Source organism: Urocampus carinirostris, chromosome 10, assembly GCF_059441175.1.
Source record: "Urocampus carinirostris isolate Australia breed hairy pipefish chromosome 10, RoL_Ucar_1.0, whole genome shotgun sequence".
Classification (NCBI taxonomy): Eukaryota; Metazoa; Chordata; class Actinopteri; order Syngnathiformes; family Syngnathidae; genus Urocampus; species Urocampus carinirostris.
In genome coordinates, this window is record NC_142358.1 from 1,572,347 (window position 1) to 1,596,795 (window position 24,449).

A 24,449-nucleotide genomic window follows, 5' to 3' on the forward strand; every position below is an offset into this window, starting at 1 on the left:
TTCTTTATGTGCATATTTAACTTTTAAACTTGAACGGAGTAAAAACTTCAAATGTGTAATTGCACAGGAAACATTACTGTATTATTACTGTATTTACATACATTTATATAGAGTACTGTATTACTACAACTCTACATTACTTGCTTGAGGCGTGTGTTTTGTTTCATGATGCCGTCTAATATTATACTCTTTCATCACCGCCACACTTTCTCCACATAGCAGACACACAGGTTTTCCAGCTACCTCCGTGAACATGTACTCCAACTCCCACCTTGTTTGAAAGCCCCGGTTTTCAGTGTCCACCTTCCGTTTAGCCATTCTTGATGGGTATCTGTGGGCTAATTTTTGCTGTTATGCTAATGACTGCTGCTGATCGACTGCTGAATAAATCAAACCGCCTCCCGCTTTGCTCCCGCTCGGCGCGTCTCCGTTGCATTGTGGGAACTGTAGTATTCATGCGTACTGCGGGCTGCTGGCTTGCAGCGGCCTGAAGGGCCGGATCTAATAATATATTGATATCGTCACGCGGGCCAGGTAAAACCCTCTCGCGGGCCTAATGTGGCCCGCGGGCCTTGACTCTGACATATGTGCCCTAGAGGGTCACTGACGCTTTTTCAAAAATGTTTGAAAATGTAAAAATGGCATGCTTTCTGTAAGAGGAAAAACATGGCACTGTCACTGTTGCCATGGTGCCAAACCGGCCGCGCCCGTGTGGCGCCAGCTGCCGGTCGTTGACAGATTGGCTTCCCTTCTATTTAAGCTCAGTGCTCTCACTTTTCTTCTCTTCTTGGTGAAATATATTCATGTTCTATTGTCCTCAATACTGGTACGCCTCAGGGCTGTCCATTGTCTCCAACTTTGTTTTCCCTATTCACTCATGATTGTCAACCCAATTCTGACCATTCACTATTCGCTAAATATGCAGACGACACCACGGTTACTGGCTTTATTTCAAATGGAGACGAAACTGAATACAGAGCAGAAATTGATTCACTTTCCATCTGGTGTCATGAGAGTAAACTGTTACTGAATGTAGGTAAAACTAAGGAGATGATAATAGGTTTCCGTACTAAGCCTCCCCCGCATGTGCCACTGTCAATTAATGGTAGTGAGGTGGAACTGGTACTTTCAGTCAATTTTCTGGGTACTTACTTGTCAGCTGACTTCACATGGACTGTCAATGCTATTGATATTCTAAAGTCAGCCAGACAAAGGCTCTACTTCCTTCGTCAACTCAAATAATTCAGAGTCAGTCAATCCATTCTAGTCAATTTTTATCATGCTATCATTGAATCTGTTTTAACTAGGTCAATCACAGTTTGGTTTGGTAGCATCAGTCAGAAAGAATTGTCAAAGATGGAATCAGTAGTGAGGACGGCAGAGAAAATAATAGGTTCTGGCCTCCCGTCCCTGCAAAGTATCTACATCGATCGAACTAGAAAACGGACACTAAAAATTATTGACGATCCCAGTCACCCAGCTCGCAGGTACTTTGATTACCTGCCGTCAGGTCGCCGTCTTGAAGAGTTTTTACCCTTCCGCTATACGTATGTTCAACGAGAATTGATTTAGGTTATCATGTATAATATAATTATGCCAACGTAAGTCTTGTTATTTACATATTCTTTCTTTTTAAACTATTCTATATAATTACCTTGTATTATACACTAAAATATATTTTTTGCTCTATTCTTTTTATTCTTTTAAATCTGTTATATTATCATTATTGAGAGTTTGCGTGTCAAATGATTTCTTGTATATCTATGTTTATGGTTTATACTAGCCGAATAAATAAATATCTGCTCGAGAAATTGGTATAGATCTCGTCGGCCTCTGGCTTCCTGTCATTCCAAGCCTGCTGCCTTACGCCTTACGCCCAACGATCGCCGAATCAAACGCATTTGGGTTCTTGTCCTGTTCCGGTTGATGACAGTACGGACTGACCGTCCGCCTGCCCGCCTGCCTGTGGGATTCGTTCGTCCACCTGGTGGAATCATCCGTCTGCCTGCCTGAATCAGCCGTTGGCCTGCCCGGGTCGTCCGCCTGCCTGGTTCGTCAGTCTGCCTGCCCTGCTCGTCTGTCTGCCGGCCTGAAACGTCCGTCTGCCTGCCTGGCTCGTCCGTCTGCCTGGCCGTCTACTTGCCTGACTCCTCCATCTGCCTGCCTGAGTCGTCAGTCTGCCTGTCCATCTGCCTGCCTGACTCGTCTGTCTGCATGCCTGAATCGTCCGTCTGCCGGCCCATCTGCCTGCGGCCACAGTCGCTCCGCAAATGACACACAGTATTCTTTCACATCAATAAAAAATAATTCTTTCCTCCATGCACAATAAAAATTAGAAGTTTTTTTTTCTTTTTTACGCCATGTCTGTGCATGTAGAAATCGATTTTGACTATTTCGCGCAAGATCGAGGCTGCGATTGTCCTGCACACTCACCTCTGCCCCGTGTTACATCTTCTCAGTTTATCGAACTCTGGTACTTTAAAAAAATGTTTTTTTATACATTATTCATACTTTTTGTTTTCAATTTGCATCACTGTAAATTAGATTTTTTTTTAAAAATCACAACACAATTTAATCACATTTTAGACATTGATATTTCATGATTAGGTCTATTTTTAGAAGAAGCCCGCAGGCGTCAGTGTGCACGGGGTTGGCGACCCCTGCTTTAAACTGTGGTTAAGAATGTGCACTACATGTACTGGACCGTACCTTGTAAGCGATCAACAACGCTTTGGCTTTACGGTCCAAAAATTGCCTTTGCACTTAACAGAATTGAAACTACAGAGAAAATTTGCATTAACAAATGTTATCTCTGAGCCATATGTACTCATGTAAAGAGCCATATGTTCCCGACCCCTGTTCTATGAAGTGTTGCTGACAGCTAAAGGGAAGTTAGCCACCAAAGCCATGCTCTTGGAAAATGTGGCTAGTAGTTGTACGAGTTAAAATATGTCCACCCTTTCCTCAGATGTTTAGTCTGTGCCTTGTGTTTTTAGTCATTTATGTATTCCCTCAAAGATTCTGATGACAATATTGTGGGTCCCAACCTGATGAGCGTGTCGTCGTCCACGATAACAAGCCAGTCTGTGCCGGGAACCTCTCCGCTGATGAATCTTTGAAGTATAGCAAATGTCTTTCCGCAGTGGCCTGAAAACACAGAAGGTGTTAGGCGGACTTTTATCCATAAATGAGTGGATTATCGACAGGAACAGTTTTTCCCATTACTATTGGTAAGTAGTGAGAGCCGCCAAGTCAATAAATTCCAGACCCAGTTCAAAACCAATTTACTCCAACAGGACCAAAATGGAACCAGCAGTAATATACCCAGTGAAATCCATTTACATCATCCTGATTATAATTGGGTCTGAGCGAATAATCTTCGATGCCAAGCGTGACACAGAAAGAATGACGGGATTATTAAAGTAGGAGGCAAGGAGTTGTTTTGTGTGTTAGCTAGATAGATAGATAGATAGATAGATAGATAGATAGATAGATAGATAGATAGATAGATAGATAGATAGATAGATACTTTATTCATCCCCGAAGGGAAATTCACATTTCCAGCAGCATCCCTGAGCTGAGAACAATACAATAATAAGGCAAAAAGAATACAATATACAAATACCCAGTGTGACGTGCAAATGCCCACTGTAGCGTGTTATATAGAATAACTAAATAGTGCTACGCAGAATACATATTGCAATAAAATTGGTCAGCTATCACCTGAATACAGAAAGAGACCAGACACCTTCCACCACTGACTGGAATACTGTGGAACCTCGGTTTTCGAACGCTTCTCAGTTCGAAGAAATGGGTTCTCGACCAAAAATTTTGAGAAATTCTTGCTCCGTTTTTTGTTAAAAAAAAAAACGGAGTTTGAATGCCGGTACGCTAGGGTGCGATGCTGAGCGGCGTACGGGTGTAGATTGCCCCCACCCCTCGTGAAGAACTGTTATGACGTTCGCGCGCACTTCTTTTTGCTTTCGCTTTTAATATCGGTGAACGGAGTGTTTTAGCCCCTAATTATGCCTCCGAAGAAGGTCGGGGCAAGCAGCAAAGTTGCTACAGGGGAAAAAAGAAGAGTAGTGCGTACAACTATTGCATTTGAGAAAGAAATAATAGCAAAATATGAAGAAGGTGTGCGAGTTTCCGATCTTGCTATTAATTCAGCATGGCTTCTGCTGAGCACCGCAAAGGTAAGAAATCCTATTCATAATTCTTTTCTTTATCCTTTAACCGCTCATCACTTTTTGTGGAGACCCGGGTGCTAAATGACATATAAACGACCTGATTTTTTTATTTTTACACGTTCATGTTAGCTAACACGAACGTACGGTTAGCCTGGGTTAGCTTCATGTTTACGATCATGGTAAACATTCAGGGTGTTGGAACCGATTAAAACGATTTTACATTACTTTTAATGGCAAAAACGATTTTCGGTCATCGAACAAATCGGTTTTCGAACAGGGTTCTGGAACGGATTATGGTCGAGAACGGAGGTTCCACTGTAAATAAATTAAAAATCTCCTGTTTTTCTATGTATAGGGGATTCCCTAGAAAGCTGTTATTTTATAAAGAGCGACAGTGTCATGTTTGAGACTGGTGTAGGAGCATCGGTAGCTCTCAGTACTGCCTTCGCAAAAGAACTTGACAACTAAAATTTGCATTTAGAAAAAAAAACATGGTTATTGCAGTTCAAAAACTGACATATTTGTGTCTTCAAAAAATAATTCAATTCTAATTAAGAAAGTGAGCGAGTGCAAGAGAAAAGGGAAAAAGAGAAAGCACAAGAGACAGATAACGGGTGAGAGTAAGAAAAGCTTTAGAGAGAGAGATAGTAAAAGAAAGAATGGTCTGGTCTGCATTTATATAGCACTTTTCAAGTCAATGAAGACATCCTAAAGCGCTTTACAATTTGCTTCACACTTACCCATTCACACACACACTCACACACCAATAGCGGCCATGCAAGGCGCCGTCCTGCTTATTGGGGGCATTAGGGATTTAATGTCTTGCCCAAGGACACTTCGACATATAACACGTAGGAGCCGGGAATCGAACCTGCGATCTCTTGATCCCAAGACGAGCAATCTACCTCCTGAGCTAATGCCGCCCCAAAGAACTATATAGAGAGATGTTGCAAAAGAGACTAAGCTAAAGAGAGAACAACAGAAAGATATAGACGCTTAGAGAAAAGCTAGAGGGCTATGAAGTGAAAAACAGGGCGCGAAAGAAAGAGGAAACGAGAGAAGAGCAACACAAGTTAGTGTGTAAATGGGAAAAGTGTGGAGCAAAATGTAAAAGCCATTTGGGAGGTCTTCATTGACTTGAAGAGCGCTGTATAAATGCAAACCATTTACATGTACATTTAACAAGTGAAAAAGAGGGAGATAAAAAAGTAAGGGACATAGAGAGGAGATACAGAAATAAAAAAATAGATACAAAGAGAACAAGAAAAAAATGCCAGAGAGCTACAGATAAGGAGAATAAAGGGATGGAGATAGAGAGAGAGAGAGAGAGAAAGAGGGAGAGAGAGACTCAAGTCAAGTCATTTTTATTTGTATAGCCCCTAATCAAAAGGAGTCTCAAAGGGCTGCACAAACAACAGATTATTGCAAACTACAGACTAATATGATAACATCCCCTGATCTAAAACCTACATGAGGGCAAGGAAAATCTCAAAAACCAAGGCATGAGGAAAATGAAGAATCCTTGAGAAGGGACTGCACATGAGGAAACCCCTCCTTCTAGGATGACCAGGCTGCAATGGATGTTGCATTAACAAACAATACAATTAAAAATAAAATATAAAATAATTAAAGTATAATATAAAAGAAACCAGATAGCCGGAGGAAACTAACGGAAACAATGGGAGCATGCAGGCTCCGCACAGGAGCCCAGTGGCTGGCTTGGAACACACACACCTGTTCCCAGGTCCTTAGTAATGCAGTACACGTGCTGGCCAATGCGCCACCGTGCTACACACATATATATAATATATATATGAAACAATTTTAAAACTGAACTATCAATAATGATAATATGATAAGGATTTTGAATTCCCTGTACTAGCTTGAATTACTCTGGAGTGGAAACTGGGATTGACTTCTTATATGTGAGTGCCAATTCAAACAAATGTTACAGGAGCTTTGTAAAATGGGATCAGGGAAAGGTAGCACTAATAACCATGATGAAGATATTACTTGTGGTGAACAATGGTAAGTGAAAAACCATTTTAAGTGAAAAACCATTTTTTATGATATTAAAGGAATATGTCAACAATAAAGGCCTTACAGGTGAGAACCAGAAAAGTTTTGTGTTCATATTCGGCCGGTATGAACCATACATGATTCAATTGTTTGTTTGTTTGTACATGATTCAAATTGAATCGTTTCTTCCGGCGCTGTCACGAATGGCAGCCACTCCAGCAGCTCCCGTGTTATTTTCGATTTTTCGATTGTTCTCAGGTGTTATTTTCGATTTTTCGATTGTTCTCAGCTCAGGGATGCTGGAAATGTGAATTTCCCTTCGGGGATGAATAAAGTATCTATCTATCTATCTATCTATCTAAAATAAAGATCAAATCAAAAGGATGACCAGGTGGCAATAGATGTAGCATTGACAAACAAGACACAGATATTGTTAACATGGAATATAGGTTATTTATAAGCGATAGAATAGAAGTGAGTTTTACGCCTAGACAAACAATTTCACTGAGGATGCAGATCGAATCACAGGGGGCAGGGCATTCCAAAACCCCTAGGCCTGAATGTCGAACGCTCTCGAACCTGCAGGTTTCCTCTTGGCTCTTATAGTTAACCCAAAATTTCTATTTAGAATCAACAATATGTGAGACACAATAGTGAGAAGAAACCAAATGTATTCAACATTTTATATTGTGCTTAAAGAGAAAAAAAGCCATAGGGGCAACACGTTAAAGAAAAAAAGTAGGCATTGCAAAAAATTTTGGCCCGTTTGAGTTAATACTTTGCACAACCACATTTCGCAGCCACAAGTCTTTTTGGGTATGTCTCTAGGTTTTGCACTCGAAACAGAATTATTTCCCTTTCCTCCCTACAAAACAGCTCATGTTCCCTAAAGTTTGATAGCAATTATTTGTGCACAGCATTTTTCTACAAATGCACAATCAGATTGAGGTCTGGACTTTGGCTAGGTCATTCTTACAACTGTTTATTGTTAATTTTAGACCATTCCGTTGTAGATTTTTCTATATGTTTAGAGTCGTCCTGTTGAAAGGCAAACCTGCGCCCCATTCCCAGGTCTTTTGCAGACTCCGACAAATGTTCTGCCTGAATCAACTTTAACGATCTTTCAAGTCCCTGCTAGAGAAAACCAAACCCAGAGCATGATGCTGCAACAACAATGTTTGACTATCAGGATGGTGTTTTTAGGGTGATGTGCAGTGTTGCTCTTAGGCCAAACAGAACGCTTTGCATTTGATTTCTGAATGTACTTGTCTTTGTTGTTTTTGATAAGTACACAGTTAGTATTGTTTACAACGCGGCACTCCCGTATAAACGAGTAATAAAGACTTTTTAGAGCGATAATATCAAAAGAATGTCAGGATAATTAAACAACAATTATTTACAAGGTAGTTACAGTGCTGAACAAAAGTATTGCCCTCCTCAATAACTTCTCATATTGCCACATTTCAGGCTTAGGATTTAAAGCTTGAAAAAAAAAGTATCAATACGAGACACAATCGTAAAGTGAAACAAATAATCTCAACATTTATATATTACATTTACAAAGAAAATACAGAAAATAAGGTGACACAAAAATATAGTCCTTGTGTTGTCTGAGCTCAGCCAACTGACTTCAGATGTTCACCTTAAATGACTAAGAATGACAGAGTAAACCTGTTTGTAATTAAGGCTCAGTTTAAATGCACAGAAAGTCATTATGACCAATTTATGAAAACCAAATAACACACCAGGCAGGTCTGGGGTAAATCGGTAATGGGATACAAGAAGAGAGCTAGAGATACAGAAAAAAAAAGATAAAAAATGCTACAGAGCTAGCAATAGAGAGGATAAAGAAAATACCTAGAGAGAGAACTATATAGTGATTGAGATAGAAAGAGAGGGAAATCTTTAAGAGCTAGAAACAGAGATAGTGAAGAGAGAGAGTGAGAGAGAGAGAGAGAGCAAGGCATACAAAGCGAAAGTTTGAGAGAAAAAAAATCCAGAGTGAGAGGCGAGAGAGAGGCTAGAGAAAGCAAGATAAAGTGAGAAAGAGAAATAAATGAAAAGGGATAGTGCATTAGTGTTTAAGAGAAGAAGAAAGGACTACAGGGAGAAGAAGGGAGGGAGAGAGAGAGAGAGAGAAAGAGAGGGAGTGAGAGAGAAAGAAAGAAAGCTAAAAAGAAGAAATAAGATTCCTTTAAAAAACAAACAAAAAAATTCAATGTCCAACACACTTTAACTCACCACAAACACTGAACATGCTTTCTCTCTCTACTGTCCTGTAGTCTTTTTTTCTGCTAATCTTCGTCCTAATTATGCATGTGAGTGCATCCACCCGTCCATAATTTCTTTTGGTACACATCTTTTTGACCGCTGCGTGACATTGGCGTACAAAAAGCGACAAGCGAGTGGTGACGCCTTGAAGGTGGCTGATTGGAGCAAATCAGCCGTGTCTGTCTGCGTTCATCTCACTTTTTACACTCTAACAGGAATTTTGTTTTTTGGTCCCAAAAACAAGATTTTTTTATTTGATGATGATTATTTATAAGCTTTATTCCGTAAGATTTTTCCAACCGCAGTGAAAAAATTGGCATTTAAAAAAAAGCAAAAGGAAGTTTTCTCAAGGGTGTCTGTGTGTGTGTGAATATATATATATATATATATATATATATATATATATATATATATATATACAGTGGCTTGGGAAACTATTTGCCCCCCTTGAACTTTGTGACCTTTTGCCACATTTAAGTCTTCTAACATAACTGAACTGGCTGGGAGGTATTTGAACATCATGACCTCCAGGAATTCACTGACACTGTATTATCCTATATTCGACATTGCATGGATAACGTCACAGTAAATACAAAAATCTGGGTCTACACAAACCAAAAACCCTGGATGTCCAGCGAGGTGCGCATCCTCCTAAAAAACACCGCAACACTGCCTTCAGGTCTGGAGACAAGGCTCTTTACAGCATTTACAAGGCTGACGTGAAGAGAGGGATTGAGGACGCAAAGGCAGCCTACATGAGTAGGATCGAGCACCTCTTTGCTGGAAATGACTCGAGGAGGATGTGGCAGGGTCTACAACACATCAAAAACTTCAGAGGCAGCAACCTGGCAACTGTTGGGACTGATGCTTCACTAGATGCAGATCTTAATCAGTTCTTTGCTCGCTTTAAAGCTGGAAGGCAACAAACGGTCACATCACACCCACCAAACACCAGCAGTAACACATTAACACTTCAGGTGCATGAAGTAAGGCGTGTGCTGAAAACTGTTAACCCCAGAAAGGCAGCTGCCCCGGATGGAGTAGCAGGCAGGGTACTCAGGGACTGTGCCGATCCGCTGGCTGGGGTCTTCATCACCATCTTCAACCAGTACCTGTCACAGGCTACCGTCCCACCCTGCTTCAAAACCTCCACCATCATTCCCATCCCAAAGAAGTCAGCAGTGGAAAGCCTCAACGACTACAGGCCTGTCGCTCTTACGCCTGTGGTAATGAAGTGCTTTGAGAGGTTGGTGTCCCAGCACATAAAAAACTCCCTGCCACCCACACTGGACCCCCATCAGTTTGCCTACAGGGCAAACCGCTCCACTGACGACGCCATAAACACAGCACTTCACACCGCGCTGAGACACCTGGACCACCGGGGGAGCTATGTCAGAATGCTCTTTCTGGACTACAGCTATGCTTTCAACACCATTATCCCGGATATCCTGATGGAGAAACTCTCTCACCTAGGACTCTCTTCCTCCATCTGCCACTGGATAATGGACTTCCTTTCAAACCACCCACAGTCCATGAAACTCTGCAACCACGTCTCTCCCACCCTAACACTGAGCACTGGCTCCCCCCAAAGTTGTGTACTGAGCCCCCTGCTTTTCACCCTCTACACCTCCGACTGCTCACCGACCCACCTCACGAACACAATTGTTAAGTAGGGCGACAATACCACCTTGGTCGGCCTCATCCCTGAAGGGACGAGGCGGCGTACAGGGATGATGTGAAGTCACTGACAACATGGTTTTTGAAAAACTACCTCGCACTGAACACCAAAAAAACAAAAGAACTCATACTGGACTTCAGGAGGAAAGGCAAGAACCCAGCACCAATCATTATAAAAGGAGACTGTGTAGAGAGTCCACTCTTTCAAATTCCTGGGTGTGCACATCTCCAATGACCTCTCCTGGTCTGCAAACACCAGAGCGGTGGTAGGGAAGGTCCAGCAATCTCAATTCTCAATTTCCTGAGAGTGCTCATGAAAAATCATCTGAAACAGCAGCTGCTGGTGTCCTTTTACAAAGCCACAGTGGAGAGCATTTTAACATACTGCATTACGGTGTGGCATGCTGGGTGCACGGCAGCAGACAGAAAAACACTTCAGATGGTCATCAACACAGCCCAGAGAATCGTTGGTTGCTCTCTACCCAGTCTGGAGGCCATTGCTTGCTCTCGTTAGCTCAGCAGAGCAGAAAACATCATCAAGGACTTTTCTCTCCACCTCTACAGGTCACACAAAACAAAAACAAACCCCGGTGGACCCCGGTGTTGTGGAATGCTCTGCCCCCTGAGATTCGATCTGCAACCTCAGTGGAACTGTTTAAATCTAGGCTGAAAACACACTTTTATTTCATAGCTCATGAATGACCTATATTTCATGTTGACAATATCTGTGTATTATTTGTTGTTGCAACATCCATTGTAGTCTGGTCATCCTGGAAGGGGGATTACCTCATGTGCAGTCCCTTCAAGTTTTTCATTTTTCCAATGTTGAAGTTTTGGAGTTTTTCCTTGCCCTCATGTAGGTTTTAGATCGAGGAGTGGTGTAATAACAGTTTGTTTGCAATAATCTGCGGTCTGTGCAGCCCTTTGAGATTGCATGTGAGAGCTATACAAATAAAAGGGACTTGACTTATATACATAATTGTGTCCCGCTTATTGTTGATTCTTCACAAGAAATTACAGTTTTATATCTTGATGTTTGAAGTCTGAAATGTGGCAAAAGGTCACAATGTTCAAGGGGGCCAAATAGTTTCGCAAACTACTGTGTGTGTGTGTGTGTATATATATATATATATATATATATATATATATATATATATATATATATATATATAGTACATATATATGTGTGTGTATGGGGGAGCACAGCAGCGCAGTGATTAGCGCATGTGTGGCACAGTTCTGAGATCGAACCTTCATGTGTGGAGTTTGCATGTTCTCCCCATGCTTGCGTGGGTTTCCTCCGGGCGCTCTGGTTTCCACCCACATTCCAAAAACATGCATGTCAGGTTAATTGGCCTGTCCAAATTGTCCTATGTGTGGATGAGCGAGTGAGTTGTCTGTCCCTGTGTGCCCTGCGACTGGCTCATAACAAGTTCAGGGTCTCCCCTGCCCACTGCCCAAAGATAGCTGGGATGGGCTCCAGCATCCCTGGGACCCTACTGAGGATAAATCAAGTCAAGTCACATTTATTTATATAGCCCTTAATCACAAAAATGTTTCAAAGGACTGCAAAGGATTATAATTACAAAATTACACAATTACCTGATAAACCAGCATGCGGGCAAGGAACAACTCAAAAAGGATAAGTGGTGCAGATAATGGATGGATGGATGTGTGTGTATGTGTGCGTGTATGGTGTCTGGCTGCAGCACCAAGCAGGGTGTGGCTGTGGATATAGATGTGGGGCGAGTCAACCAGTTGAACAACTTTTTCAACAGGTTTGACCACTCCGCCTCATCCTCACCCCTGAGTAGTGCAGCTGTCCACTCCGCCTCATCCTCACCCCTGAGTAGTGCAGCTGTCCTTCCCCCTTCCCCTCTGGACACTAGCATGGAAGACATCCCCCCACTAAAAATAACTTCAGCCCAGGTGTGTGGAGAGCTGAGAAGGCTACGAACCAGCAAGGCAGCTGGTCCGGATGGAATATCCCCCCGACTGCTGAAAGCCTGTGCGTCTGAGCTGGGAGACCCTCTACAGCGCATCTTCAACCTGAGCCTTGAACAGGGGAAGGTCCCTCAGCTGTGGAAAACATCCTGCATCATCCCAGTCCCAAAGAAATCAAGACCTGAGGAACTCAACGACTTCAGGCCGGTCGCCCTGACATCACATGTGATGAAGACCATGGAGCGGCTGCTGCTGCACCACCTGAGGCTGCAGGTCCGTCACGCCATCGACCCACTGCAATTTGCTTACCAGGAGAAGGTGGGAGTGGAGGAGTCTATAGTATACATGTTACACCGATCCCTCTCTCACCTGGATAGGGCGAAGGGGGCTGTGAGGATTACATTTTTGGACTTCTCCAGTGCCTTCAATACCATACAGCCTCTGCTACTGAGTAGGAAACTGACAGAGATGGGAGTTAGCTCACACCTTGTAGAATGGATTACTGACTACCTGACAGGCAGACCCCAGTATGTGAAACAGGGGGGCTGCACATCGGACACTGTGGTTAGCAGCACAGGATCTCCGCAGGGGACCGTTCTCTCTCCATTCCTATTCACTCTATATACATCGGACTTTAAGTACAACTCTGAGTCCTGCCATGTGCAAAAGTTTGCCGACGACACTGCGATCGTGGGATGTATCAGAAACGGGCAGGAGGAGCAGTACAGGAAATTGATTCAGGACTTTGTCCGATGGAGCGACGCAAACCACCTGCACCTAAACACCACCAAGACCAGAGAGATGGTGGTGGACTTCAGGAGAACCAGAACTCACCCGGTTCCTGTAACCATCAAGGGAGAATGTGTAGAATTTGTCCAGACCTACAAATACCTGGGTGTGCAGCTGGACAACAAACTGGACTGGACTGCCAACACAGAAGCTCTATGTAGGAAAGGGCAAAGCCGACTTTACTTCCTCAGAAGGCTGGCCTCCTTCAACATCTGCAAAAAGCTCCTGAAAATATTCTATGAGACAGTAGTGGCAAGCGCCCTCTTCTATGCGGCAGCGTGTTGGGGAGGCAGCGTCAAGAAGAAGGATGCCTCTCGTCTCAATAAACTGGCTAGGAAAGCGAGCTCTGTTGTGGGCAAAGAGCTGGACAGCCTAACAACAGTAGCTGAGAGACGAGCACTGAAAAAGCTGAGGTCAATCATGGACAATCCATCGCATCCACTACACAGCATTATCTCCAGACAGAAGAGCAGTTTCAGCGACAGACTGCTGTCACTGTCTTGTACTACGGACAGACTGAAGAGATCTTTTCTTCCTCATGCCATGAGGCTCTTTAACTCCACCCGGCAGAGTAAAGGCCCACATTAAACCACACCACCTACATTGGATATTACCGAATCTTGCTGCAATATGTATTCTGTGTAGCACTATTTAGTTACTCTATATAACACGCTACAGTGGGCATTTGCACGTCACACTGGGTATTTGTATATTGTATATTGTATTCTTTTGGCTTTATTATTGTACTGTTCTCAGCTCAGGGATGCTGCTGGAAATGTGAATTTCCCTTCGGGGATGAATAAAGTATCTATCTATCTATCTATCTATCTATCTATCTATCTATCTGTACTGAGAAAGACATAGGGGAGAGAGGAGAGAGAACGAGAGACAAAAAAGCAAGACATATGAGAGAGGAAGAAAGATAAATAAATAAAGTGTATAAGAAGAAGGGAAAAGAGCAAGCAAGAGAGACAGAAAGACAGAATGTGAGAGATTAAAAAAGTGAGAGAGAGCAAGAAAGCAAGCTTGAGGAAAAGATTGAATAAGACTGAGAAAAGGAAAGAGAAGAGTGGCAGGAGAAAGTGTGTCAAAGTGAGACAGACAGTGCAAGCTAGTAAGAGAGAAAGGTTTAAAAAGATGGAGGGTGAAAGGAGAGCAAGAGACAGAGAGGTAGAGAGTGTGCATGAGTAAGAGCAAAAAAACACGAGAGCTTTAAGGGTGTTGAAAGAGCAGTGGAAAGAAGAGGAAAAAAGGTAAACAGGGGAGTGAGAGAATAGGAAAAGTAGAGAGGAATTGTGTGTGTGGAAAACACACATCAGACACATACAAACTAAAGTATCTAAAAGCATTTCAATGATTAATAAAGCCAAATTCGTTTTTACACTATAATGCATTGTATTAATTATATTGTTCTCTAGTTCTGCCATACTCAACATATTGTGCAGAAGTCTGGGGCAATAATTACAAAAGTTCACTACAGCCCCTTTTTATCCTCCAAAAACGTGCAATTAGAACTATACACGGGTTAGGATATTGAGATCATACTAACATCTTATTCCTGCAGTCCAAATTATTAAAATTAGATGATTTAGTAAAATTTTTCACTGCACAACTGCTATTTAAGGTCAACAAAAACATAGTGCCAGAAAACAACCATAAATTATTCATTCGGAACGAAGAAAATTATAACTTAAGGGGCTGTAGTGAATTCATGATCCCAAAGGTGAGAACCACCAGGTGAAATATGTGTGTGTCTGTGTGTGGAGTCAAGCTTTGCAACGGATAGCAAGACGAGATCAAACGGTGTCCAACTATTAATTTGTTCAGGTTTAGATACAAATGAACATTCCTGGCGGGATACAGAGATTAGGAGGGTGGGGTATGAGTGGTGCGGGAGATTGGGAATAGTGCGTCTAGTTAATTTTGTGTTATTGTTGCTATTCTTATATCGAAATTAGTTTTGATTGCTTCAGCAAGGCACGACAACATTGCCAAGTGCTGTAAGCACAGGGCAATGTAGTTGTGCTTGCGAAGCAATCCCAACTAATATAATCCCCCGTTTTCTTCTTCTTATTATATGTATCTTCTTCCAATTTAACGGGGAACTCCTCCCAGAGCTTTGGGAGTAGCCCAACGATTCATGTACCAAAAATTCCGGCCCGACCGGGACTCTTGTGGGATGTCTATTTACAGCGATACCAGTCACCGGGGCCCCGAGGACCAAAAAAAGTCCCCATCTGGACGAATGTATTTTGAGATTCTCCCAACCGGAATACATGGGCCCATTCATTTTTATGGGTAGTCATGGAAACGAGGGCTTTTCCAGAGGGTTGTATGGACTAAGCAGGGACTGTCCAGGGTGGCATGAGGGGGCCCGACCCACATTACCTTTAACAATGGGTAAATGAAAAGTACTGATCCAAAGAGTGGATGCTAGCGAGAGGATGCTAACAGCTATCTGCTTGTTAGCAAGGTGTTGGGCTGGCGAAATCAGCCCAAATATTAGCGATGAGAGGTTGATTCTAGCTTACTCATGCTAGCTGTAAAAACTGTTGGCAATTAGTTGGGCTGGCATAGCCAGTGATGCTAAGGGCTAAATGCTAACTTTTTCATGCAAAAAAATTTTGGTAATGGCAATATTTTAACGACTTCATATTTAAAATTATGCCAGTGGCCTCATGTTGATGAGTTATGCCAACGGCTACATGCTAAAAAGTGATGCTAACGGCTAAATGCTTCATTCTAAAAAATGTTGGTGATGGATATATTTAAACAACTTCATCTTTACAAACTATGCTAATGGGTACATGTTGATGAGTTATGCTGATGGGTACATGTAAAGTGATGCTAATGGCTAAATACTAGCTGTTTCATGCTAAAAAATTATGCTAATGGCCACATGCTAATGAATCAGCAAAATGAATGGGCTCGATGGATTTCAGATGGGCCAACTCAAATCGAACGGCCCATTCTATTTGATCATGTATATTTTAAAAGTTTTTAAAGTGTAATAACAGTGTTATTACTAGGTTATTTACATGAATGTGTTTTTCTAGACCCCTACAAGGCATATCCTTGATGCTAACGGTTGTGGGCCCATCTCAAATGAACTTGCCAGTACCGGGGGGGTGTTTCTGTGGGCAGAGTCCCCCCACAGAACCAAGTAAAAAATGACAGAAACATCTCTCTGAGTTAAAAACTTTATGCTAACTCATAATGCTAACAACCGGGGTTATATATACATGCCGGGATCATCTTCCAGATCAATTACAACTCTTACAATAGCCGCGGGAATTGTCTAGTTATTAATATCATTACAATTGTTGGTATATCATTGGTATATCTGGTGGGGAAGATGAAGGGGTAGGTAATATAAGCATTTGCTTCTTACTACCCCTTTTCGAACATATTATGTAACGTTATTTTGTTCTTGAGTTAATGTTTTTGTTCTGTTTTTATTTTGATGCTCGAATACAGTTTTCATTCACTAATTCATTCATTCATTTTTATGTAGAAAGAAAATTTATAATAGATGGATCGTGGGGGGGCTAGTTATAGGAAGAGTGTGAGGGAAGAGGTGAAAATGTCCGAGTTGAAAAAGGCAGAAAAGGAGAGAGAGTTTAAAGAGAGGATAGGGGAAGAGTATGAACAGATTAGTAGAAGAGAAGTGGATTGTGTGGAAATGAAATCGTAGTGGTTTAAAAAGGCAGTGTTGACGAGTGTGTGGAATGAAAAAAGTTGGTCGAGGCATTAGGAAAAGGAAGGGAATGGTGCAATAATGAGGTCTCAGAGGCTGTGACAGAGAAGAGATGTACCTTTTGATGAGTGGCTGCAAGATAAGAGTGGTGATGCGTATCAAAGGTATAAATAGAAAAAAAAAAGTTGTTAAAAGCGGTAGTGGAAGCAGCAAAAAGGAAAGCAGCAAATAGGAAAGCAAATATAAATGGTGTTGAAAAATAGGAGTGAATTATTAAGGAATGGAAAAAAGAAAGAAGTGAAAAAAGAAGTGAAAAAAGTTAAAAAGAGCGAGTCTGGAAAGGAAGAGAAAGTAAAAGATAGGGACGGTAGATTGCTGGTCAGTGGTAGTGGAGAAGTCAGGACGAGATGGCGGCGCCCTGTTCGGCTGCGGCTGCATCGTCTTGCAACGTTTTTTTTACACGTCGGCCATAAGATCCAGTCTTCGACTCAGTTTTGATGGCGCACAAAGTCGGCTCGAACTGCAGATTAAGATACGATCGCAGTTTTTTTTGGTGGATATGCGATCATCCAGACATCAAGCGCTCGGTGTTTATTAGCCACAGACTGCTATGTCAGCAAGACCCAGCGGCCTACAAGGCAGCAAAGCAGAGTGGCAAGACAGCGGCGTGACCGCCGAACGAGGACATCAAGCGCTCGGTGCTACGACCACTCGACATCAAGCGCTCGGTGCTACGACCACTCGGGAGTGTTTATTAGCCACGGACTGCTATGTCAACAATGACCCAGCGGCCTACAAAGCAGCGAAGCAGAGTGGCAAGACAGCGGCGTGACGAGGAAGCGGGCCGGGCTAACAGCTAAGCTAAAGGCTAACCCTTCTAACATCCAGTTTGCTCTCCAACGTTCGCGCTCTGGACAATAAACTGGACCATTTAACAACTGGAAGTGGCATCGAACCGCGAGATCACGAACTGCTGCGCTAAAATTCTGACGAAGACATGGTTAATCTTATTTATCCCGGCTGACGTTCAAAGAAACTGTGCGGGTCAGATGTATCGACATTTCGTTCTGTATACACGTGTACACGAATGACAATAAAGTAAATCTGAATGTGAATCTGAGATGGGCAGAGTATTTTGAGGAGTTGCTGAATGTGGAGGATGTGAGAGTTTTGCCAGTTGAGGCAATCAGTGGTATGGGGAGAATGCCCGTGTTGGGTGATTTAAATGTAAAGCCTGTGGAAACATGGGAGGTGCAAGAGACAGTGAAAGAAATGAAGGGGGTAAGGCGCCTGGGTTGGATGGTTATAATGCTGAATGCTTGGAAAAAAGGTGGCACGGCTATTATTGACTGGTCAATATGCTTGTTTAATGTATGTTTTTAGAGTGGTGTGATTCCTGTTTATGGTGCATGTGTGGTGCCATTGTATCAAGGTAAAGGTGATAAGTATGAATGTAAATAAAAATAATGCCAGAGCCTGTATCCATCATCAACAAATATTCAAATTTAAACTTGTTTCCCTCCTGCAATTTCTTAAAATCGTTAAGGCTCATTTTTACCTTCTTTTTTTCATAAATACTGCTTTAAAAACAAGATTAAAGAAGAGTTATTTTGGAAAAATGTCACAAAACACTGCACGGTCCTCGGCAAGAAGTGCGCTGAGTGCATAGCTCTGCCCACCCCAGACACTCACCCAATAAAATTGCTTTGTGTGCGTGGTTGGCTGTTCACAGTTTTCTGTGGGTTTTCATCATCCAGTGTCTTAACAGAGAGCCTAAATTGTTAAATGATCTTCCATATAAAGGATTTATTTGTGACGTAAAGCTAAAACGGGGTTTGTTGGTGTGACACCTTGACTGTATACTGTAGTGGGGAGTATCCTCTTTAAATACTCGACCGAACAAGTCATTGTGTTAGTGCTACGTTTGCTATACATGCACTAGACTCAAGCTACTGCTTAACAGATTTGGAATGCTATAGATAAAAATTTACGTCAATGTGATTCTCCAAGCCGAATGCACTAATGAAAAGAGCCAAAGCTTCCTGACCCCACGGCAATCTTTTTCAGGGGTACTCCCCTTCAGGGCAGCCCAGGAAGTGGGAATGGCCCTAGTCGAACAGCAGCGCACCCCTGAGGGCAGGGGCCCACAGCAGTCGCATAAGACTAGGGAATGGCCTTCAAAATTCAGCGGGACACTTGCTGTCTCGACAAAGTATAACCTGTTGAAGCATGCACCGGGCACAAGAGCTCTGGCCAGTCTCCAACCCTCACCCGGAGGAGTGTAACAGCGCGGGCTTCAGTGGCCTGTTAAAATTGAGCCAGAAAGCACCTTGGGGACGAAAGCAAAGTTCGGCAACAGCGAGACACTAGCACCGTCAGGGTGCCACAGCTGGAAGGTGCGGCTGAAGGTCATCGCATGAAACTTGCCGACGCGCTTTACAAAAGTCGAAGCAGCTGGAGTCAGACACCCAGCAATCGGCTTAAATGGAGGGGCTGAGAGAAGCTGTCCGACAACAGCTGAAATTCCCAGGGTCGCCAGGAACAGTATGGAGATGGAACCTTCGAGCGCCCCTTTGAAACAGAAGCCATCAACCTTAGTGTTGATTCCAGATAGCAACTAAATACACTCTTTAGGATAGAGATAGCATGTCCATCATCGAGGACAGACTGCAGAAAGTCCAGAGTGGCGGCCAACGAGCAATACACCGGATCCAGTTACAAAACGCGAGGCTGGCCGGGAATGGACCAACCAAAAGACGCGGCAAAAAAAACGGCAACAACTGCAGGCTAACCGATCAATGAGTACACGCGGGTGAGCAAACAAGGCTCACCGAGGGCCAACAAATGGCAGCAGTGTCAATCGCGAGGATGCAAGGCCGGAATCAAACCAAACAAGGAACATTCTCTCGGCTAGCCCCGATGCTAACTGGGAGCTACTGGCAAGGGAGGTGAAGACAAGCAAGCCGCAACCACGGCAGGCAAATGAGCCTTCCCCAGTCTTGGAAGGGGAAACACGAACTCTAACTAGACCAGATCTGAGAACATGTCCTGCATGATTTTGGACATTTCTCTTCGTCAACTCAGGTGATACAAATTATCAGTTGATCAGCATGCTGGCAGAAGATTGCAATCATCACCTGTATTGGAGGGAGCAAACCTTAAAAAACAGGCAGGACATGCGTCCATCTAAGACAGGAGTGTCCGGGTCTGGACTCTTCCTTACTACTCATTTATTATGCTCACACGCCATCTAGCAACCAGCATTATTCACTTCATTAGAACATGTGTATTCTGTCTAAACAAATCAGATTATTTTCTTATATTCATAAGACCTCAGTTAAGCCAATCAGATGTGTGGTTCTATGCCCGTGCTTTCCAATAAATGAGCCTCTAGCCATAGGCGGAGCGTGTTTTTCTTCCTGAACTGATTCCACAAGCACGCTATCAAAAACCTAAAACTCAGACTGAGAGGTGTTCTTTTCTTCATCCTAATACAATCTTGACATTTACTTTAGTGGCAAATGAAAGCTTCGGGTTTATATCGGGCTCGGGTTATCAAATCAAGTTAATCCGGCGGGTTTGGGTTTACATACCCGCAACTCGGGTCAGGTCGGGTTGAATTTTTTTAGGCTCAACACCTCTAGTAGTGATAGAGTGGTTTCCTCAATTTTTAGCAGGTAATATAGTTCTTAAAAAGTAAAATTTACGATAATATTCAATATGACCTTAATTGGCCTTTTTACACCTACGTGATTTAAATCCTCCGCTCTCTTTTACAATGATGACAAATTACCATTTGGTTTTATTTTGAACAAATTTCACAATTTGGGTGGAATTTCATCTCTGTGTTAGTAATTACAACAGCTCTCTCTTTGATTAAACACACCCCAAAATCAAAAACTGGGACAAAATACCTTCAGGGTAACACCACCAGTGTTGGGAATAACGCCTTTACCTAATGGCATTATTTTTTTCAGTAACGGGGTATTCTAACTCATTATATTTTCTGCCGTTACCATTACTGAAGGTCAAAAGCTGTGCGTTATTTTGGCTGCAGAGCAACAACAGCGGTGTGCCCCCCTAGACACACCTGATACATTTTTCAGTGGCGCCGTTTTCCACTCTGAGTCGATTTACGTCAATTCTTTGAGGAACATGTCCCCAATAAAAATATCTACTACCATATTGTAAGGTAACAATTACAAATAAAGTATTTTACTAGTACGTCGAAAGAAAATGCGAATCCGGGCTAAAAAATGTGAGCAACCAGTGCTGTTGACATTCAAAGATGCATCGGTAACAGACAAAACGTCTTCATGGAAGTAAATGATGGGTTCCTGCTCCCGACCAATCAACAGCTAGTTTCCTCCGATACGCTTTTATTGTCTTGTGATTGGTCAAGATGCATTCTTTTGGGATGTTTTGTATTTTATCTTTTTTTTGTAGATTAGATAGATAGATAGATACTTTATTCATTCCCGTAGGGAAATTCACACTTCCAGCAGTCTACTCCGTTGTTTATTAACAGATTAACATGATGCCCTCGGGGTGCTTGTAGCGGAGTGGATGACGTCACGCCAGTCCAAAAGTACGACATCCCTGCGGCAGATGGAAAACTTTTCTTTGTGAAAATCCAGGGATACACCACCTCGTGTTAGCAAGTCCGCCTCCTCTCCGATTCCCCCCCGGCTTTCGTGTCTCTGTTTAGCGGCGTTGAAGCCGGATAGCTCCGGGTAGCTCCGGGTGGCTACGCGTTAGCGTCCGGAATGCTAAACGTGAGCCACGTTTCCGCAAAACACAGCAACTGCGCTCCCCGTGCGTTTCGATTTTTTCCACCAGCACTCGATCTTATTTGGTCGTGAATTCGCATTTACCATGATTACGGAAGGTACCGAAGACTTATAACGCCGCTAGCCGTTTAGCTAGCTCCGGCTCTTCTTCCACGATAGGCCACTTCATCACGCCGGCACGAGAATTCTTCAGGGCAAGGAGTTTAAATTCCTTGAATACACGCATTTTTTGTGCGCTAAAACCCATGTCCCATAGGATAGAAGTAATCCATAGTGTAGTTGTCGAAACGGGAAGAAAAAACACAGAAGATAGGAGCAGACAATAAAACAATACGGCAGCTGCTGGAAAAGGCAGCCGCTCGTGGCAGCGCCGCTTTGAAGTGTGAATATATTTCCCATGTATTTCATTGTTAACTCCTTAACGTTCCTGTACAATTCGCCTAATATCCCAATCCAAGACGTACCCACAGTTAATTGATTGCTAGAACAGTTTTGAGAATTGTAAAGTTGGCTGTTTTTTGTTGTGTATTTCTCAGACTTCCATGCTATGAAATTGAGCTGTTTTTATATTGCTAAATATAAATATATATAAATATATTGCTAAATATAAAAACAATCATCACACACACACACATGGTCACGTTTCAAAGATCAGTCCAATTCCATTATTTGTGAATACGTTTTTCAGTCATTTCAGTTTAATGTGAAATCGCATTCATGTGTGACTTCATTTCCTGTTTACGTGTGACGGCAATAAACAACGCCTACTGACCGGATGTTTTTCAGTTTAGCCTGGGCGGCCAGCGAGCATGGCCGGTCAGGCTGGGCTGAGGTATCCACGATGTAGATTAAAACCTCAATAAGTGTTTTTATCTGAATAATTCTGCCAACTGAGAGTTTATATCTTGAATTTCTCTCACAAGAATCTGGATGGTTTTGGTCTCATTTTGAAAGAAAATTTTGTCCGTTTAGTAATTTGCGTACTCTGCAGCCGATCAGAAGACTGCATCGAATATCTTCGTACTTCTGGACTTTCCCGAGCGTTGTAAGGTCGTGCATTTGCATATCAATTTCCAAAGTAGACATACAAAAAAGCATGACTTAACTTGTTATCATTCTTATTATTAGCGAGTTATATATTAATGTGTTTTTTGTAAAGTCATGTTGTAGTATTCTGTTGTGCAACCTAAATAAGGTTGAAAAATAATGCAAATTCCTGACACAAAAAGACCAAAATACATTTTTCTTATATGTTTTTGCCCAGCCTTTCATGAGATTTTTGGTTTTTGGGTACAATTAGAACCCTATCTTTATTTAAGTATTCTTTACTAATTACTTTTATCAATATTCTTTTTTTAATGAGTGCCATTTTTACCCCTTAGGGCCCGGTCACACAGCCTTTTGCGTCTGTATTGCGGGTAAAATTTTGCGGGTTTTTTTTGCCCGTGGTTGCCCGCGATGGAAAATGCGCAAAATTGGCCAACCCGCTGTTCATCGGTGGTATGCCCGCAAAACAAACGCCGGCAACTGTTCTGCTTCCTCATCGCGTCATTTCCGCGTCATTTTCTCGTGTGGACCACGGGTATAAAAGCTGCCGAGCCGGTGTTGTGCCCAAATCCGACTCCTATGCAAAATCCTCCCCTCCTCGCGTGAACGCGTATTCTGCTGCGCTTCCAACAAAAGTGATCGTATTCTATATAAAACGCTTATTAAAACGATAAAGCGAGCTAATTATAACAATTGGGAGATCCTAGTCTATATAACGCGTTTATTTAAACAATAAAGTGCGATCGTATTCTACAAAATGCGTTTGTTAACGCGGATGAAAAAGTCACCAACGTCAATGCATGCTTCCGACAAAAGCGATCGTATTCTATACAATACGCTTTTTAAAAAAATAAAGCGAGCTAATTATAACAATTGGGAGATCATAGTCTATATAACGCGTTTATGTAAACAATAAAGTGCGATCGTATTCTACAAAATGCGTTTGTTAACGCGGATGAAAAAGTCACCAACGTCAATGTACGCTATGATTTCCGCGATCACAACTAATTGTACACAAATAGCCTTTATTTGATGTACTATAATAGCCTTATGTAATGTTTTTTTTATTGTGAATGAAACCCTGGTTGCATTGGATCCCGCGGTGTAAACAAATTGTTGTTGTTTTTTTTCCATTTAAAATCGGACTTCCCTGCCTATACTGGTAGCAAAGTAAGACACGCTTTAAACCTTATTATGTTTTTGGGTTTTGGGATCCAACTACAGAGGAATACCTAAAGCCCTAAAGTTTTGAGCAGCGCAAAACTTTTTCGCGCTGCCAACCGCGTGTGAATTTCCTACCGCGTGTAAAGCACTGCTGTATCTCGTCTGTATGGCGATCTCAAAGCGTGCAACAGCGTCTGCTTCACAGGCAGTAATTTCTGGCAGTAATTTCTGGCCGTGATTCAGCCTCGATACAGATGCAAACGGCTGTGTGACCGGGCCCTAAGAGGCACTGAATAATAAACAATGTGCCTTTAAGTGCATCCTTTATGGATGAATTTCTTGCTGATTGATGAAGTTTCATGTGATTTTTATTTTATTTTTATCTTTAGATCTTATGTTGTGGAGTGAATTGGAAAAAAAATCATAAACAGGGTAATGTTTCTATCCGAACTATTTGTTCAAAACCCAATTTGGCCCAACCTCACCCAGACCCTTGCTCTGGCGGCCCCCAGGTTTAATTGAGTTTGACACCCCTGCTATAGAGTAATTCAGTTAACACAAATACCTTTTGGAAGAGTAAAGAGTGACTAAAACAAATTACTTTTTTGAAGCAACGTTCCGAACACTGAACACCACACTCACCTCTCTCTGTGTTCGCGACCCCCAAATCAATGGTGGGTATTGCAGCATCGGCGTGGTCACTGTAGTACTCCAAATAGACGGCGTCCTGCTCCCAAGTTTCCTTGATGACAGGAACTGCGTAAAATTTAGAGTTAATGTGTTAATATATAGCTATGGATGAAAAATCACGGAAAATGTCTATGACAATTAGAGTCAAATGAATGCAAAAGATTTTGACAT

At 42.4% G+C, this 24,449-nt stretch overlaps 1 protein-coding gene across 1 annotated transcript in view; it reads right to left on the reverse strand.

Moving 5' to 3' along the window:
- The window catches only part of b3glcta (beta 3-glucosyltransferase a), a 103,004-nt gene that overhangs the window by 21,627 nt on the left and 56,928 nt on the right, over window positions 1-24,449 (reverse strand). The window contains exons 12-13 of the mRNA XM_088345855.1: window positions 24,231-24,344; window positions 3,048-3,147 (exon numbers count right to left, since the gene is read on the reverse strand). Of these exons, the coding sequence (XP_088201981.1) occupies window positions 3,048-3,147; window positions 24,231-24,344 (214 nt within the window). The remainder of the gene's footprint in view (window positions 1-3,047; window positions 3,148-24,230; window positions 24,345-24,449) is intronic.